This window comes from Rana temporaria, chromosome 5 (genome assembly GCF_905171775.1).
Source record: "Rana temporaria chromosome 5, aRanTem1.1, whole genome shotgun sequence".
NCBI classification, from domain to species: domain Eukaryota; kingdom Metazoa; phylum Chordata; class Amphibia; order Anura; family Ranidae; genus Rana; species Rana temporaria.
This window is the reverse complement of record NC_053493.1, coordinates 101575130-101595044: the sequence shown is the minus strand read 5'-3', so window position 1 is coordinate 101595044 and position 19915 is coordinate 101575130. Positions and strand designations below refer to the sequence as shown.

General features: G+C 43.3%; 1 protein-coding gene across 1 annotated transcript in view; it reads right to left on the bottom strand.

Annotated features, from left to right (window-relative positions):
* Window positions 1-19915, bottom strand: part of GALNT15 (polypeptide N-acetylgalactosaminyltransferase 15) — a 40479-nt gene that overhangs the window by 9541 nt on the left and 11023 nt on the right. The window contains exons 3-9 of the mRNA XM_040352952.1: window positions 18310-18514; window positions 8862-9029; window positions 6278-6395; window positions 5012-5206; window positions 4569-4700; window positions 2499-2600; window positions 181-309 (exon numbers count right to left, since the gene is read on the bottom strand). Of these exons, the coding sequence (XP_040208886.1) occupies window positions 181-309; window positions 2499-2600; window positions 4569-4700; window positions 5012-5206; window positions 6278-6395; window positions 8862-9029; window positions 18310-18514 (1049 nt within the window). The remainder of the gene's footprint in view (window positions 1-180; window positions 310-2498; window positions 2601-4568; window positions 4701-5011; window positions 5207-6277; window positions 6396-8861; window positions 9030-18309; window positions 18515-19915) is intronic.

Genomic DNA, 19915 nt, shown 5'->3' with positions numbered 1-19915 from the left:
TGGTGGCTAGGCTTTTTTAAATTTGGCACAGGACCTTTGAAAGGACCATACCACCAGAAAACTGACACTAATACTTTATTGAATTCCCCTGTAAATATAAAATTAGGAAAATAACATCTGTAATTCTTTTACATTCAGTATAATTGTTATTGTAAATTTTATACATTGACATTTAAATACCTCATTGAAATCCCACACGGATGCTTGTTTCACAGAGCAGTTTGTGAGCACAATCTGTTCATACATTAAATCAAAGCAGAGTGATTCTGTGAAGTTAGAATGGATCTTCCTATCGTGATAAACGAAAAGCTGCAAAGTAGAAATGTGTATTAATCAATAACTTTTCACAGATTATCACATGCCACCAAAGACCTGGCATCTTTGTTATAAAGAACTGTTTACCGGATACTGATAGAATATTGACAATGTCACAGTTAAAAAAATAACTTATCAGAATGACATTTTTGTCTTGTTATAATATCAGAGCTGTTGATCTTTCTGAAAATGCCTTTCTTGAATACAGCAGGTCCCACTGAGCTCAGTGTAAGGCCAGCTCAAGTCAGTGACGCTGAACAGTATGTAGATCAAGAAATTTGGGGAAGTATCACAAAGCTTTTCATTCAATTACAATGTGCCTTTGAACTTGCTAGCAAATCTGACTACTCCATGAGAGTCAATTCTCCAACACAGCCCACTTCATCCTTACACGTCTTAGCCCTCTCCTCTTCTGGGAGTGTCTAATTACTCTCTTTGTTGGTCCAGCTCTTTTGCCCTGTACCCAAATTGATATAATTTTTTTAGACAGAGGAAGCTTTCTTTTGTTAGTATTTATTAACCACTGTTGTGTTTTTTTGTTGTTTATACTATACAAAAGGGAAGAAAGACAAAAACACGTGGGTTTGCTTACATTCACATTTCATTTTTTTTACCTTAAAAAAAAAAGATCCCTCAATCATAGTTGGTCAGTGTCAATTTAACCCCCACCACCATCTTTCCTACAATCATTAGTAGTCAGTGGCACATCTCTAAAAATAACCACTATCCAATATTTAATCATCATTAGTGGTCAGTGGCACTTTAGAACCCCACTACCTTTACCTTCGATCTGCTGCAATTCTTTTTTTACAGACATTTTGCCCATTCACCATGAAGTAAGGGGAGCTTCCTCCATGGTGAATGGGCTAAATGTTTGTAAAAAATGGGTGGGGGTGGGAGAAAGAAGAACCCAAAAGTTGCCCTTAACTCCAGAGTAGAAAAAGGGAATTGACAGCACTTTTCTCCTAAATAAATCTTTATTCCAAAAATGAAAATGTATTGAAAAGGCACAGACCATAGGTGATTGCAAATTACAAATAAATAAATGACAACTTTTTTTTTTATTTAATTTGTAATTTGCAATCACCTATTGTCTGTGCCTTTTCAATACATTTAAATTTTTTGAATAAAGATTTATTTAGGAGAATACTGCTGTCAGATCCCTTTTCCTATTCTGGAGTTAAGGGCAACAGTTGGGTTCTCCTTTCTACCCCTCCCCATTTCTGGCTATTTGCCTTGTTCTAAAGGAGAAATCCACACATAAACGGGTGAGTCGGGGCTTCTGTTACCTGATTGGACCAGTGAGACTTTTGGTCATCAGGATTCTGACTGTTTTTAAACATTTATGACCTGTATGTTTGTAAACGCTACTAGTGTTTATGCTTGGCTTACAGCAATCTCAAGCTACAGAGCCACTGTGATTGGCTCTTTACAATGTGACTGTTTTCTGAGCTGCCCAATGACAGCTCAGATCACAGCCATCACAGACACACTGTCTTTTCAAATGTGTTTTCTCAAGTGCCATTTATAAAAAGCAAATCCCCAAATTGTTCCTACACAGTTAGAAGTACACAATCATGGTGGCTTCGCACTGCCCCACTGCACTTTTGCTTAAGCGTAGCTAACTCGCGGTTCTCCTGTGGGTTAGCTGCACTTTACCATAGGCGTTTATGGGGTCCTGCAGGTTTAGTGTGGTTTTAGAAAGCATACCAGAAATCCTGCATTCTGTATCTTTGTTGAGCTGTCTAAAACTGCACCAAACCCACTGACCATCATAAAAGACTATGGGAAAGCGCAGCTTATCCCTGCACAAAACCTGCGAAATAGCGGCACTTTGCTCAAAGCTCTACAGGACCACACTGGGGCAGTGTGAAGCTGCTCTTATCTAAAATGTCTTTGCACTGTATGCTGTAGCATTAACAATACCCCATATTCGTACTTTATGCTATACCATTAACAGCACCCTTCACTGGAAATGCCTAAACTCAATAGTTAAGTGTATCTACACACCTTTAGGCTGTGTTCACACTAGTCCAAAATGGATGCGGGTTTCCCCGCAACCGAATTCGCATGTCAGGACACTGTGACCGGCTTTTAATGGAGCAGGTTCACACAGCTCTGGGCATAATTCAAAAACAATTCCACCATAGCTGAAATAATAGTGAATACATGTTCACTTATACCTGATCCATTTTTACAGCACAGTCTGAAAGTTCAACCATGTGATGTGACATTCGGCTGTTGTACATGGCCTGCACACAGGAGTCTGCTTCCGTATTAAACAGCTGTGAATACAAATAAAGAAAAATATTATTTTTGATTAGATTTTTTTTTTACACCCATTTCCATATACTCTGTATTCACAGGAGATAGGATTAACCAAAACTAGTGCAATGTACGTTGCAGCCTGTCGAGAAGTGTGGTACCTGGTATAGGTGACAGATGCTCTGGTAGTGAAGAGGATGGTAATCTGTCTCTCTTCCCAGCGGTTGGTTTCCCGAAGCAACCGGGACCAAATCGGCATAATAGAGACTCATAGCCTGGCCGCATTGGAATGGGAGAGAAGAAGTTAACTAGTGCATGCATGGGGATCCATGCTAGGCGCATGGCAGGACCCCACTCTGTTACTGGGAGCGAAGTGGCAGTGGTACGCTGGATGGAAGGAGAGGGCGCGGGCTCAGCAATGTCTCTTCTAAATATAACATACATCAAGTTAAAGTATGTATTGACACGGGACAGTACTTTTACAGAGGGAATATGAAATTAATTACTGCAAACTGTATAAGACTCCTCTCTAAGCCCAGGAACCGTCATAATGTTTGATTCTCATATGAACGTGGTCCCTGCCTGGTCCTAGGCGTTCTGCGCGAAAGGTATCCTCATGTGCAGGGCGAGTGGACCGGACCACAAGAATTCTGAATTCTAGCTGCTGATTTAAAAATGAAAAACCAATGTTTCTCTTTAAAGGAGTTGTAAAGGAAAAAAAAAATTGCCTAAAATTAATGTCTGTAAGATAGACAGAATAGTGTAATGATTCTGTTAAAAAACGAGTAAATACCTATTAAATTCCTTCATCTATATCACCTCCGGGGTTCTAGTTTCTGTTCTCTCATTCACTGCCTGGTTTGTGGCGCTCGTTCATGTAAGAACTACATTTCCCAGTATGCACTGCGGCACGCCCAGTAATTCACACCTCCTTGAAGTCTCTAACACGTAGAGAGCGTCCTGCCGCACAGTTGTAGTTCCCAGGAGGGGGCAAGCACGTCACTGACCACCGCAGTAAAGCCTCCCTTCACGGTGGTGAGTAACAATCAGACAAGCAGGAAGTGAACAGAACAGAGAAGAAATAGAGCAACTTCTGAGCAAAAATGAACAATGAGGAAGTGAAAAGAGGAATGTCTGCAGGTAAAGGATGCTTATTATGAAAAAAAATGTTTCCTTTACAACCCCTTTAAGCATGAACAAAATTGAGTCCATACTTCCACATCCATACTTCATACTGACTTGCCAGATCTGCATGTTTGTTTCAGATCAGTGACCTAAAGTACTGAAATCAGAGTAAACCAGACAGCTAGCTTTTTCTGAAGAACGTCAGAAATAGCTATATATTTTTTCAGAATAGCTTTTGTTTAAATTTATGTAGTACGTAGGTAAAAGACTTAAAGTGTTACTAAACCCACGCCCCTGCATTCACTGTATCTGGTCTCCCACAGTACACAGAAATGCAATTATTTTAGTAAATATAAACTGCTAAATACCTTTTCTCATCAGCAGTATATAGCAGTCTTATGACTTTTATCAGTTTCTTGTTAAAGCTTGTAGGAGGAGTTTTCATTCTACTCTGACTGTCCTATGGGGCTGCAGGACCCCTGACCTTCTGTCTGGACAGTGATGATTGGCCCTGTGTTGATCACAAGAAAAAACCTCTTTAGCAATACACACTAAACTGAGCATGTGCAGAGTGCCCCAAGGCTCTGTTCTATCAGGAGATGGATTGGAGACTGTGAAAGAAGGGGAAGATCAGAGAAGACAAGTTCAAACAACCTTTTTACACAATACGTAGGATAAACCCCTTAGGTTGCACAGTGAGTATAACAAGCATGCTTTACTGCATATACAGACTGATTTTACTGTTGTGGGTTTGGTAACACTTTAAATATTAACCTTCATAAAATCTTGGACAGTTATTAGGAAATTGTATGGATAGATCTTAAATTAATACACACACACACACAACATAAAAAAAGTATTACTAGGCCATATGATCCTTGCACCGAGACTGAGTTATTGATTTCTGGATAGATATTTTCTAAAAACCACTGGAACCCTTTGCAGCCAAGTCTCAGTCGCAGTTGTTTACGCTCAGTGACATCAGTCTTCTTGCTCTAAAAGATGAAAAAATAAATTAACCATGATTCTACATAGTATCACAAGGTGGAACAATAGCTGATAAATAATAAAGTTCAAATCCAGCTAAAACTTTAGAGAAGGCCTAGAATCTCCACCATGTTTTTTTTTTGCTATCTGTGACTCTGAGGAGATTGGCCATTAGCTATTTCCTCAGGACAAGATAATAGGTAAGTATGTTTTACCAGAGCAGAAAAGCACGGACAACCATAAAAAAACATGCACAGGTTAAAGTCCTCCCCCATGTTACTAAAAAAGCTTTTAAATAAAGAGAAAACTTTCCACTGACCAGGTTGCTTAAGAGCTCCGTTCCAAAGCTCTGATAGAAGACATCTCTGTATGAATCCATCCAAACCTCTGCTATTCGGATTTTGTTTCTAAGAATTGCATCATCTTCAGTTATATTAGATGTGCTGTGAATTTGAGACAGGTGGCCAACTCGTGAACATGGTACAATTTCAACTAAGCCACCACAGAGCCAAACCTGTCAACAAATACACAAAAAAACAATAATAAAGACTTTGTTAACACCACAGTCAGAGAACATTGCTACAGACCTATATATACGTTGTACAACATACACTCCATGCTTTGTAAAACAGAAACCATACCCCTAATGTATCAGAATCTATTAGGCCTTAGGGTGGTTGGGATGTTTAAAGATGGTGTACAATGGATGGACCAGAACACAAGGATATATATAGGTAGATTTAGGTAGAGTGGCTTAAACTTGCGGCGGCGTAGCTTAGCGTGTTTAGGCTACGCCGCCGTAAGTTAGCTAGGCAAGTACTTGATTCTCAAAGTACTTGCCTGCTAAGTTACGGCGGCGTAGCCTAAAGCGGGCAGGCGTAAGGGCGCCTAATTCAAATGTGTGTAAGGGGGCGTGTTTTATGTTAATGGGGCTTGACCTTACTTTTTTGACGTTTTTTTCCAACTGCGCATGCGCCGGGCGCCTACATTTCCCAGTGTGCATTGCGGCTAAGTACGCCGCACGGGCCTATTGCTTTCGACGTGGACGTAAACGATGTAAATCCCTATTCACGGACGACTTACGCAAACGACGTAAAAATTTCTAATTTCGACGCAGGAACGGCGGCCATACTTAACATTTGCAACGCCACCTAGGGCCCAGCTCTAACTTTACGCGGCCTATCTCTAACATAAACGGCGTAAATGTACTGCGTCGGCCGGGCGTACGTTCGTGAATCGGCGTATCTACTAATTTACATATACTACGCCGACCGCAATGGAAGCGCCACCTAGCGGCCAGCCTCAAAATTGCAACCTAAGATAGGACGGCGCAAGCCGTCGGATCTTAGATATGTTTAGGCGTATCTCTGTTTGAGCATACACTTAAACATAAGTCGGCGTAGATTCTGAGTTAGGTCGGCTTATTTACTGATAAGCCGGCCTAACTCTTTCTGAATCTACCTAATAGTATATAGCATGTGATATTAGCTGTCCCTTTTCACTAAACCAGCCAACAGTCAGTTGGCTGAGTTTAGTTTTCTTTTCTTTTATATTCCTCACCATGATTCATGATATGTTAACTCACCCGAAGAGAAAGCTCAATATTTTCGACTCCTGAGTACTCCATGCCTGTATCGAAGGCTCCAATATTCTGGAAGTAGTGACGGTCGACAGCTATTACACTTCCTGGTATTACAGGAGTTCTGGGTGAATATCGCACATTATTACATGATGTACATTAAAACACTTAAAATCACAATCCATAAGTTATTCATTAGGTCAATAGTCACTGAAATGGTAATACATGTTTATAAATCATGTCATCTTATTATTACATATGTATTACAAGCTTACTCTGAGACTTTATAAGAATGCAGGAGCATTACCATCATAGGGTAGGCTAACAAGTAGCACTTTCCGAGGGGTGTCACAAAGTAAGTCAATAATTTCATGTATCCAAAAAGTTGACGTGTTTGCTGTACCTGCAGTTTTATACACTGGGAAATACATTTTCAAAAGTGCTGTTTTTTTTGTCTTGTTTTTACTGCAGTCAAAGACTTATTCAGTGAGAAGTAAGTGCAAAGAGTAGTAGTGATGCTCAAAGTACAGTAACCCATTACAGGCAATCCAGTGTCAGTTTAATGCAGTAGACTTCAGATCATGAAAGAGGATTTCAAATTGGTTAGTGTGGCCACTGTTCATTGACCTTCATGTTAAAGTGGATGTAAACCCGATTCATGAAATTAAAGTGTTTTGTTATCTCTCTTCAAAGCACTATGTCCCATAGCTGTCTCCTGCTCCTTTCTTCTGTTATCAGCATGAGAACTTCTGACAAGGTCTTTGTCAACTGAGATAAAAGCAGCCTAAGTTTTGTGTCAGGGAGGATGCTATTAATACAGTGCCTTGAAAAAGTATTCGAACCCCTTGACCTTTTCCACATTTTGTCATGTTACTACCAAAACATGTAAATATATTTTATTGAGATTTTATGTGATAGACCAACACAAAGTGGAACATAATAGTGAAATGGAAGGAAAATGATAAATGGTTTTCCATTTTTTTTTACAAATGAAAAGATTAAAGATGTGTTGTGCATTTGTATTCAATGCAATGCTTTGTAGAACCACCTTTCGCTGCAATTACAGATGCACGTCTTTTTGCGTATATTTCTATTAGCTTTGCATATCAGAGAGTGACATTTTTGCCCATTCTTCTTTGCAAAATAGCTCAAGCTCTGTCAGATTTGGTAGAGAGCGTCTGTGAACAGCAACTTTCTAGTCTTGCCACAGATTCTCAATTGGATTTAGGTCTGGACTTTGACTGGGCCATTTTAACACATGAATATGCTTTGATCTAAACCATTCCATTGTATGTTTGTATGTTTAGGATCATTGTCCTGCTGAAAGGTGAACCTCTGCCCCAGTCTCAAGTCTTTTGCTGACTCTAACAGGTTTTCTTCTAAGATTATCCTGTATTTGGCACCATCCATCTTCCTAACAACTCTAACCAGCTTCCCTTTCCCTGCTGAATAAAAGCATCCCCACAACATGATTCTGCCTCCACCGTGTTTCACAGCTGAGATGGTGTGTTCAGGGTGACGTGCATTGTTAGTTTTCCACCACACATAGCATTTTGCTTTGAGGCCACAAAGTTGAATTTTGGTCTCATCAGACCAGAGCACCTTTTCCAAGTTTACTGTGTCCCTCACATGCTTCCCACAAACTGCAAACAGGACATCGTATGGCTTTCTTCTTGCCACTCTTCCATGAAGACCAGATTTGTGGAGAGCACGACCAATAGTTGTCCTGTGGACAGATTCTCCCTCCTGAGCTGTAGATCTCTGCAGCTCCTCCAGAGTTATTTTAATTCTCTTGGCTGCTTCTCTGATGAATGGTCTCCTTGCCCGGCCGGTCAGCTTAGTTGGATGGCCATGTCTTGGTAGGTTTGCAGTTGCGCCATACATTTTCGGATGATGGATTGAACATTGCTCCATGAGATGTTGAAAGCTTGGGATATTTTTTATAACCTAACCCTACTTTAAACATCTCCAAAACGTTATCCCTGACCTGTCTGGTTTGTTCCTTGGCCTTCATGACGCTGTTTGTTATTTTGAGGGGACAGAAAATGCACACTGTTATACAAGCGATACAAGCTGTAGCAAAGTGTCATTTCTTCAGTGTTGTCACATGAAAAGATACAATAAAATATTTACAAAAATGTGAGGGGTGTACTCACTTTTGTGAGATACTGTACATTTTTGGTTGTAACATGACAAAATGTGGAAAATGTCAAGGGGTATGAATACTTTTTCAAGGCACTGTAGATTTGCAGAGTGCTGAACTATTCAACAAACAGTTGTAAAAGTCTCTACCTATGAGGAGAGGGTGTGTGTGCTTTTCCTCCAATCAGCTGTCTTGGCTGTATGCTCAGGCTTTACTTCCAGTGCTGAACAGGAAAAGAAAATCTAACACGATCTGAGCTTTCTAAAGAACATATAAAGCTAAACACAGCAGATATACATGTAAAACTTATGTAGGGAGATTTGTTTCATCCCTGTGTATCATCTGAGGCTATAAACTTCACTGGGTATATGTTTACATCCACTTCAAATAAGGCCAAGCAAAGTAACGCTTTGTATCTTTCGTCTTGGCTAAATAATTAAACATTACCTGAATGGAATGATGGGAGATTGTCGTACCTTCTCTTCACTCTCTGCCAGAGTAACCCAGTGAAAATCAAGTTTCCAATCAAACACGCCTTGTCTCAGGTCAGGTGAGTGATAATAGTCGTACATTTTCCAGTCAATGACATCTAGAATGGGCGACACGATTCTATTTCTATGACACGAAAAAAGAATGGTATTTTATGTATTTTATTGAGATTTTATGTGATAGACCAACACAAAGTGGAACATAATAGTGAAATGGAAGGAAAATGATAAATTGTTTTCCATTTTTTTTACAAATAAAAAGATTAAAGATGTGGTGTGCATTTTGTTTCTGCTCTCATACATTATCTTATAGAGAGGCAGAACCAGGTTAATAACCTTTTACAAGCAGACGCAGTCAGAAGTGTGGGCAATTTCCAGGTCAACAAGATTTCCCGTCTTTCGTAAAAAGTTGCATAGGTGAGAAATAACTTAGCATGTCTATTAGCCTCCACATCCCCCATTATATCCAGCAAAAGAAAGAGTGGGTCAGGTCTCAAGGCAAAGTCACAAGTATAACTAAGAGCATCAACCACCGATTCCCGTAAAAGGACGGATCATAAGACAGGTCCACACCATGTGTATGAAGGTAATGGTAGATATAACACAATTGACGGTAAATACTGTCGGCGGGTGTAGTAGTGTTGGCGGGTGTAGTAGTGTTGGCGGGTGTAGTAGTCCCTGTGATTTAGAGGTTTAGAGGCTCGGGTGTTTAAAGGCATGAAAAAACCCACAGCCAGGAGCAGCAAAGTTTTGTATAAAAAATAAATGCTTGACTCACCTAAACATGTGTACACACATCTGTAACGGGAGGGCCTGTGGAACCCAGAAGCTCTTAGAAAGCATGAGCCAGAAAAAAATGGACATTCAGAATATGTCTTGGACTGCTTTAATATGGGTCTGTAATTCACAATATATTCCAGGATATCTGTAAAGAACTATTTACTGGTTGTTGATTCTGAACTCAATGGGTTAATTGAAAGAGTGACTAATTCATAATGTGGGGATACATACTGTTAGATGCTAATGCCATCAACTCCAGCCCACCTTTCTGTCTGTTGTGATGTAAATGAATCTAGAATGGCCTCTGAGGATCTTTCATTGGGGCGTGTGCTAATTGACCCTGTATTGTGTGAAGGAGTCCTGTGATAATGTGTATTGTAAGTTAGCAGACAACCTAAAGGTCAGGCGTCTGAGTCATCAGCTGTAGTTAATTAGCTCATGTAAATTAGGTCAGGTGCCGGAGCCAGGATGTCTGCTAAAAGATGTATATAGGATGATGTGTATTGGGGGGGCTCGTTAGGTACCATTGTGTGATGTTGTGGGTGGATCCGGGCCATATCTCCTGTGGTATACTAAAGTGTATATAAGAGCCTGTATTTCTCATTAAAGGCATTTCCTGTTTTGAACCTCAAACAGAGCTGTGTGTCTCATTAATGGGGGGGGGGTTTAGGCGTCGTGTTCGCCGGATTGTGGAGTGTCGCTAGCTGCCTTATGTTCCGGAATGGAATATCCTAAACGGCGTTAACCCCTGTCCCATTTGGGGTGCCGTTACAGCATCTAAATGCGCCTAAGCACTAGGCGTGTTTTGCGCTTGGGCATTCATTTATTTCAATGGCCATTTAAATGAATTAGTGTCCCGGCGTTTGATGCGCCTAAACATGTTGCACAAGTTTACAAACGTCAAGCATTTTTTCTGCCACTACTCTGCTGCCAGAATTAAAGGAGTCTAGGAGAGTTAGCAAGGCCTAAAAGGTGCCCACAGGCTGCATGTTGAGCACAAGGGCTTTAACCACTTCAGCTCCGGAAGATTTACCCCCCTTCATCACAAGGCCATTTTGTGTGATACAGCACTGCGTTACTTTAACTGAAAATTGCGACGCTGTACACAAATAAAGTCGATGTCCCTTTTTTCCCACAAATAGAGCTTTCTTTTAGTGGTATATGATCACATCTGTGTTTTTTTTTTGTTTTTTTTTTGCGGCATAAACAAAAAAAGACCAACAATTTTGAAAAAAAAAGAATTTGTACTTTCTGCTATAAAACACATCCACATATTTTTGGTAAAAAAATTCCCAATAAGCATATATTGATTGGTTTGCGTTAAAGTTACAGTGTTTACAAATCATGGGATATTTTTTATTTTAATTTTTTTACTAGTAATGGTGGCAATCAGGGACCTATAGCGAGACTGCGATATTGCGGCAGACAGTCAGACACTAACTGACACTTTTGACACTTTTTGCAGGAACACAGGATCCTTGCTTCCCCTTCTGACAGAACGGTGGTCTGCCTTGTTTAGATAGGGAGATCGCCATTCTGCCTCTGTGCTGATTGATCAGCAGGGGGTGCCGGCGGACATCGAGTCTGCGGTACCCACAGATCAGCTCCCGGTGTGGATATTCACAGCGGGAGAGTGTTGCCGGTGGTGTGCATGTGTGCCCCAGACCCGCAAGTGTCGGTTTATGTACTAGGTACATGATCTGGTGCAGCAGTGCCACCTTGCCACCATATAAGTAAGTTATATGGATGGCAAGTGGTTAAACAGTGCCTGGAATTCATAAACTGTGTCGTAGATACTCTTTAGCGATCAGATTCAAAGTAGTGCTACAAACAACAGAACATGCAATGTTTCGTAAGATGTATATGAATCTGTTGCAACTCTGACAAAACTGTCACAAGCACCTCTCCCGTGAAGTGGTGGAGTTTTACAGCCAGCGAAGCTATATAGAGAAGGAAGGGTAATGGAAATGCCAGTAAATACCTTATACAACCCACTTCCTGTTTTTTGTCTGGTAAAAAGCCTAGGCTTATGACATCATGCACAGCTCTTTCTCTCACTCTTGTGCGAGTTTGGCAGGAAGGGAGGGGGGATGAGTCATAAGAGTGCCAATGAGAGCTGCAGAGCTGGAGGTGTGTCTGTGTAAATCCAGGAAGTGAACAGGCAGCAGCTTCAGCTGCCCACAGTTAAAGCGGATGTGCCATGGAAAAAAAATATTAAAAGCCAGCAGCTACAAATACAGCAGCTGCTGACTTTTAATATTAGGACACTTACCTGTCCTGGAGTCCAGCGCCGATCGCAGCAGAGAACGAGCGATCGCTCGTCTCTCTGCTGCTCCCCCCGCCATCCACGCTGAGGGAACCAGGAAGTGAAGCGCTGCGGCTTCACAGCCCGGTTCCCTACTGCGCATGCGCGAGTCGCGCTGCGCCCGCCGATTGGCTCACACGCTGTGTGCTGGGAGCCGAGTGTTCCCAGCACACAACGGGCGACAGACGGGAAGTCAGAAAAACCCGTCTTTTGCCCGTAGCGTGTGGCCGGAAGTGGGTGCAAATACCTGTCTTTAGACAGGTATCTGCACCCCCCTCCCCCCTGAAAGGTGTCAAATGTGACACCGGAGGGGGGGAGGGTTCCGATCAGCGGGATTCCACTTTAGGGTGGAGAACCGCTTTAAAATGGTTGCAGCCAGACTCAGTGGAGGGAGATTTCTGCAGCATAATTAGCAAGTATAGAATCACAGTATATATAAAGTAATATGCAAAGTCGTTTGAGGGAAGCTTCAGAATGGCAAATATGTTTTTATTACAAATTATGTGAGCAGACTGCAGTTCCTCTTTAAAGACAAGTTTCATTGCAAATTGTTTCAAATATGTGACAATTAAATAGTTATAGCTAGATTCACATCAGTAGATACGCCGACCTAACTCGGAATCTGCGCCGACCTATGTTTAAGTGTATTCTCAAACAGAGATACACTTAAACATATCTAAGATACGACGGCTTGCGCCGTCCTATCTTAAGGTGCAATATTTAGGCTGGCCGCTAGGTGGTGCTTCCATTGCGGTCGGCGTAGAATATGTAAATCACTAGATACGCCTATTCACGAATATACGCCCGGCCGACGCAGTACAGATACGCCGTTTCCGTAAGAGATAGGCAGCCTAAAGATAAAGATGCCCCCTAGGTGGCGTAGCCAATGTTAAAGTATGGCCGCCGTTCCCGCTTCCAAATTCGAAAATTTTACGTCGTTTGCGCAAGTCGTCCATGAATAGGGATTTACATCATTTACGTCCACGTCAAAATCAATAGGACCATGCGGCGTACTTAGCCGCAATGCACACTGGGTAATGTAGGTGTCCCAAAAAAACGTCAATCACGTCAGGCCAAACTAAATTAGCATAAAACACGCCCCCCTCAGCCTATTTTGAATTAGGCGCGATTGCGCCCGCCGCATTTACGCTACGCCGCCGTAAGTTAGGAGGCAAGTACTTTGAGAATACAGTACTTGCCTCTCTGACTTAAGGCGGCGTAGCATAACTACGATACGCCACCTTAAAGTTGCGCGGGGCTACGTGAATCTAGCTATTATGGTACAGTAGTACTTAGGTTTCCACCCACACTCCAAAGACATGCTAGTATGTAAACTGGCCCTATGATGTGTATGTATCATATAAGATAGGAACCTTAGATTGTTTGCTACTTGATGGCAGAGACGGAAGTAAATGTATAACTTATGTAAAGTCCTGCGTAAATTGTTTTCGCTATATAAATACATGCAATATATAAATAAAAGATAAATGTGCAACTTTATCAACAATTCACTCCAGCATGGGATAGGTCTCATTTACTTCCACTTTACTTATTACTGTTATGGCCGTATTTCGATGATTTTGGATGTTGGAGCAAAGTGTGTGAAGTTAGTCTGAAAGTCTAAAAATATATTTTTTTCTTTTTTTTTGTGCTACAAACATCTGGTGTTGTCTGAGAATGTCTGATTATTTTAACATTGTGAGTCACATTTATCTTATTAGTGAAGATTTATATAGCGCAACCATTTCCTGCTCTGCCTCACATGCTGATACAAAGAGAGGTAAGCAACACATATAGAACACATAAAACATACAATTGCATAGGGGGAAAAAATACAGCAATAAAAAGATACAATCAGAAAGGAGAACCTGTCTGTACAAATTTACAGTCATTCTGTAAAAAGGCTTTTTATAGGCCTTCAAATAATGAAAAACATAGACCTTAAATTCTTACCAAGGCCGGAATCCGAACCATAGTACTTGATGGGAACAACTATATTTAGAAACCGGAGTTTACGGCTAACATCTGTTTTACAGTATACGTTTCAATTAAACAGTAATTAAGTTTGCATGTGAAATATTTGTTAGTAGCAATTGTTAAAGTGAAATTATCCAAATAGTGCGGTCCCAAAAGATGCTTTTGTAGTAGAAACCATTTCATGTACGCATACCTCCCAACTTTTTAAAATGGGAATGAGGGACACCTATCAGCAAAAGTATGCAGGTAAAGGATACACCCCTTTCCACGCCCCCTTAACCACTTAAGACCCGGACCAAAATGCAGGTAAGAGGCCCGGCCCCTTTTTGCGATTCGGCACTGCGTCAATTTAACTGACAATTGCGCGGTTGTGCGACGTGGCTCCCAAACAAAATTGGCGCCTTTTTTTCCCACAAATAGAGCTTTCTTTTGGTGGTATTTGATCACCTCTGCGGTTTTTATTTTTTGCGCTATAAACAAAAATAGAGCGACAATTTTGAAAAAAATGCAATACTTTTTGCTATAATAAATATCCCCCAAAAACATATAAACAATTTTTTTTCCTCAGTTTAGGCGATACGTATTCTTCTACATATTTTTGGTAAAAAAATCACAATAAGCGTTTATCGATTGGTCAGCGCCACATTTATAGCGTTTACAAAATAGGGGATAGTTTTATTGCATTTTTATTTAAAACATTTTTTTTACTACTAATGGCGGCGATCAGCGATTTTTTTCGTGACTGCGCCATTATGGAGGACACTTCGGACAATTTTGACACATTTTTGAGACCATTGTCATTTTCACAGCAAAAAATGCATTTAAAATGCATTGTTTACTATGAAAATTACATTTGCAGTTTGGGAGTTAACCACAAGGGGGCGCTGAAGGGGTTAAGTGTGACCTCATGTGTGTTTACATCTGTAGGGGGGGCGTGGCTGTAGGTCTGACGTCATTGATTGTGCGTCCCTATATTAGGGAACACACAATTGATGACAGCGCCACAGTGAAGAACGGGGAAGCCGTGTTTACACACAGCTCTCCCCGTTCTTCAGCTCCGGGAACCGATCGCGGGACTCTAGCGGCGATCGGGTCCGCGAGTCCTGCGGCTGAGGTCACGGAGCATCGGACCGGGTCGCGGGTGCGCGCCACTACTATTCCTTTATATTGGCTTTTGGAATTTAGAAATGCAGCAATATAGAAATTGGATGAAAGGTTTAGCACTGGGGAACACTTTTTGATAGATAAAAAGTGCATTTGATATAAAACTATATAGATCAGACCAAAATGAGGGACAAATGAGGAGGAATGAGGGACAGAGGGACACAGTTCCAAATCAGGGACAGTCCCTCAAAATCAGGGAGAGTTGGGAGCTATGGGCCAGATTCTCAAAGGACTTACGACGGCGCAGCGCCATGTACGCCGTCGTAAGTCCTAATCTGGCCCGTCGTATCTATGCGACTGATTCTTAGAATCAGTTACGCATAGATATCCATTAGATCCGACAGGCGTAAGTCTCTTACGCCGTCGGATTTAAACTGCAATTTTTTTTCCCCGCTAGGTGGTGCTTCCGTCGATTTCCGCGTCGAGTATGCAAATTAACTAGATATGCGAATTCCCGAACGTACGCGCGGCCGACGCAGTAAAGTTACGACGTTTACGTTAGGCTTTTCCCGGCATATAGTTGCCCCTGCTATATAAGGCGCAGCCAATGTTAAGTATGGCCGTCGTTCCTGCGTCAAAATTTTAAAAAGTTACGTCGTTGGCGTAAGTCGTCCGTGAATGGGGCTGGACGTCATTTACATTCACGTCTAAAAACCAATGACGTCCTTGCAACGTCATTTGGAGCAATGCACACTGGGATATTTTAGGGACGGCGCATGCGCAGTTCGTTCGGCGCGGGGACGCGCTTCATTTAAATGATACATGCCCCCTACCCGCCGAATTTGAATTCCGCCGGGTGATTTATGCTACGCCGCCGCAACTTTACAGGCAAGTGCTTTGTGAATAAAGCACTTGCCTGAAAAACTTGCGGCAGCGTAACGTAAATCGGATATGTTACGCCGCCGCAGAGATACGCCCAAGGTACCTGAATCTGGGCCTGTATCTGAATGTGTACGGTCAAGAGGAAACCTTTTTGGACAGGCATTGAGAGGGGATCCCAACAGAGGCACAAATGTCTGCTTCTTCACTGCCCAATCACAGGAAAGAAGCGGGAAGGTGACTGGGCTACAGGCCCGGACTGGCCATAGGGCAGACCAGGCATATGCCCGGTGGGTCGACCTGGCCAGGGCCACCCGCGCCGTAGCCTATTGCTGTTCAGGCTGCACAGCGGTAGGTAAGTGCCGACCGCGGCCTGAACATGGTTAACACAGGCCGCGGCCGCCGCTCGCCGATACCGCTATGCTAAGGTGACCAGATTTTTAAAATGAAATCCGGGGACATATTTTTTTTTTTACTAGTAATGGCAACAATCAGCGACTCTCCGCCCGCCTCACAGCCTCTCAAGTCTTACTCTTCAGGCCCCGGCTACTACTGGGTGGGGAGCGGAGGAAGACCACTCCGCCAGGGAAGGCAAGGAGATAGGCAGGTGGCTGGCCAGGATTTGAGCCAAGGCAGAATAACATGCGAGCGAAGCTGAATGGGCATGTGCCTGAAACTGAAGAAATATTCCCTCCACTCTGACCAGCACATGATCATCAGAAAGGGGCACAGATAATGGGAAAATACAACCCCCCCTTATGCTAGTAGGCACGGCGGAGCGGGGGGTGTAATTCAAATTTTGTTATTTTAATTCTGCACGGACTGTCTTTGAAATTGACCCTGCCCCCTATTAAATCCAATCTGGGGACAAAACCAGGGACAGACTTGGTCCGGGGACAGTGTCCTCAATCAGGGGACTGTCCCCTGAAACTGGGGATGTCTGGTCACCCTACGCTATGCGGCCGTGCCTGTGCCTTCAGCGGAACTTTCGGCTGCATCGGCTGAGCTGTGTGTCTCACTCACACACAGCCCAGCCTCTGAGCCGATACGAACAGTTCCGCTCCTCTGCTCCCAGGGACTGCTCCTCCTCCTCCTACAGCCAAAGTGTCACGGTCTGCACGGTGGGGAAAGGGGGAGAGCTTCAGGCTGCTGGCAGGACGTTTCCCCCGCTCACCCCCTCCCCTTCTCTTGTCGGGACTCGGCAGCACATGTGAGGAGATGTCCCCACAACAGCAGCCAATCGGAAGAAACAGAAAGGCATTATGGGAAATGTAGTCCCAGAGATAGTTGGCCCAATTGTTTTCAGCAGGCAGCTAACTACACTCCCCAGCATGCACTCTGCTGGGGGGGGGGGGGGAGAACCAAAAACACGCTAAAGGAGTGCCATAAGGCAGCTATTATAGGAGACATGTAAATTGAAAGAGAGGACTGTGCTGGGGGAACTAATAGCCCCAGCACCAACAAAGAGAGCCACGCTGTAGCACACCACCAGGGAGAGCCACGCTGTAGCACACCACCAGGGAGAGCCACGCTGTAGCGCACCACCAGGGAGAGCCACGCTGTAGCGCACCACCAGAGAGAGCCACGCTGTAGCGCACCACCAGGGAGAGCCACGCTGTACCCACACTACCAGAGAACCATGCTGTACAGTACCACACCACCAGAGAGAGAGCCACACTGTTCCTGCACCACCAGAGAGAGAGCCACACTGTTCCTGCACCACCAGAGAGAGAGCCACACTGTTCCTGCACCACCAGAGAGAGAGAGAGCCACGCTGTACCGCACCACCAAAAAGAGAGCAGGTCAGTGTCACTGGGCAGTGTGGGCACAATAGGAGACAGACAGTACTAGCATTGTATGGCCACAATAGGACTGGGACAGTGTAATATAAAGGGGACTGCACTGTAAAGGGGCACTGTAATCATTGCAGTGCCCCTTTACAATGCAGTTCCCGTTATATTACAGTGTTTCCTGTACATTACAGTGTGGAGGGCAGGGCCGACACCAGCCACCCACGAATGTCTAACGCGCCGCGCCCCCCCCCCCCCTGGTCCCTGGAAAAATTGGCTGCTCAGTCTAAAATGCCCGGGCCTATTTTTTGTCCCAGTCCGGGCCTGCTGGGCTATATTACTTTACTACAGTGGCAGAGCTGTGTAAATCTCAGGACTGGTTGGACCAAAATGACAATCCTTTGTCAGGTAAAACAAATTCCACATATGTATTTCAACTGTGTATTTTACTGTTTGCCTGAAGATCAGAAATAAAGAAACAATCTGGTTGGTTTTTATGGTTGACTTGTGTTTTTCTGACATTACACACATTTTGCAGGTTGGCAGCAGTGCTTTTCTAGAAAATGTCTTACCTGTTATTCATTATTCTGTTCAGCAACGGTTCTAGCCAGCCTGGGTGGCATTCACAATGTGGATCCATGAAGACCAGAACCTCCCCTGTTGCTCTGGCTGCCCCAAGCATACGGCCTCCTATAACACCAAGCCTTTTGTTGCTTCTTATGAGCTTCACTCCACCAATTCGAGAAATGTATTCACTCAGAGCAGACTTAAGATGACCTGGATATAATACACAAGAATGGAAAAACTGACCAGGGTAGCATGGTAGTGTAACCGTACCCTATCTGTAAGTAGAGATCTGTTTATTTTTCTGCCATACTACAAGGGTTAGGTCTAGGGAGAGATAAATAAGCTGTAATACCTTATTCCTTGCTCTGGCAGGCTTCTCCCAGGCTATGCCCTCTTCTCTAAGGTGTTTTGGCCAGCGGCCGCACACTGACATCATCAAGAACAATGCAGAACCATTTACCCTGCCTTGTACATGAGGATGGAGAGGGCCCACCTGAAGAAGCAAGGAATAGAGTATGGGCCAGATTCAAGTAGATCCGCGCATTGTTACTGCGGCGCAGCGTATCGTATTTACGCTACGCCGCCGTAAGTCAGAGAGGCAAGTGCTGTATTCACAAAGCACTTGCCTCCTAAGTTACGGCCGCGTAGCGTAAATGGGGCCGGCGTAAGCGTGCCTAATTCAAATGAGGATGAGGGGGCAAGTTTTATGTTAATTATTGGTGACCCGTCCGTGCGCCGTCCGTGGAATTTCCCAGTGTGCATTGCTCCAAAGTACGCCGCAAGGACGTCATTGGTTTCGACGTGAACGTAAATTACGTCCAGCCCCATTCACGGACGAGTTACGCAAACGACGTAAAATTTTCACGTTTCGACGCGGGAACGACTGCCATACTTAACATTGGCTATGCCACCTAGGGGGCAGCTTTATCTTTACGCGGCGTATCTCTTACAGAAACGGCGTATCTTTACTGCGACGGGCAAGCGTACGTTCGTGAATCGGTGTATCTAGTCATTTACATATTCTACGCCGAAAACAACGGAAGCGCCACCTAGCGGCCAGCAAAAAATTACACCCTAAGATACGACGGTGCAGGCCGTCGTATCTTAGCTAGTTTTAAGTGTATCTCAGTTTGAGCATACACTTAAATTTACGACGGGCTTAGATTCCGAGTTACGTCGGCGTATCTACTGATACGCCGGCGTAATTCTTTATGAATCCGGCCCTATGTGTTAAAGCTTATTCCTCTATCCCTAAACTTAAGAAGCATTTAACACTTGTTGTGTGAGGTAGCTCCACTGCAAGGGTGTTTTTGTGTAACTCCTGGATTTCAGATTTCAAGTAAGGTCATGGGTCAAATTTTTATTACATTTTTTTCGAAAATCTTAAATAAGAATTTGAATGCGAATTTCGCACCCTTGGTGGGTTGCAGGAACATCAGATTTTCGTGCGGCCATCAAATTTAAAGTGGATGTAAACCCACTCTCATCCTTTCTAAACTACTGCCATAGTGCTGATCTATAAGGATATACATGCCTCCTGATTCTGTGGGTGGGTCTGTTGTCTGGAGCTCGGTGGGTGGAGTCGTGATGTCAGTAGACACCCCGCCCACC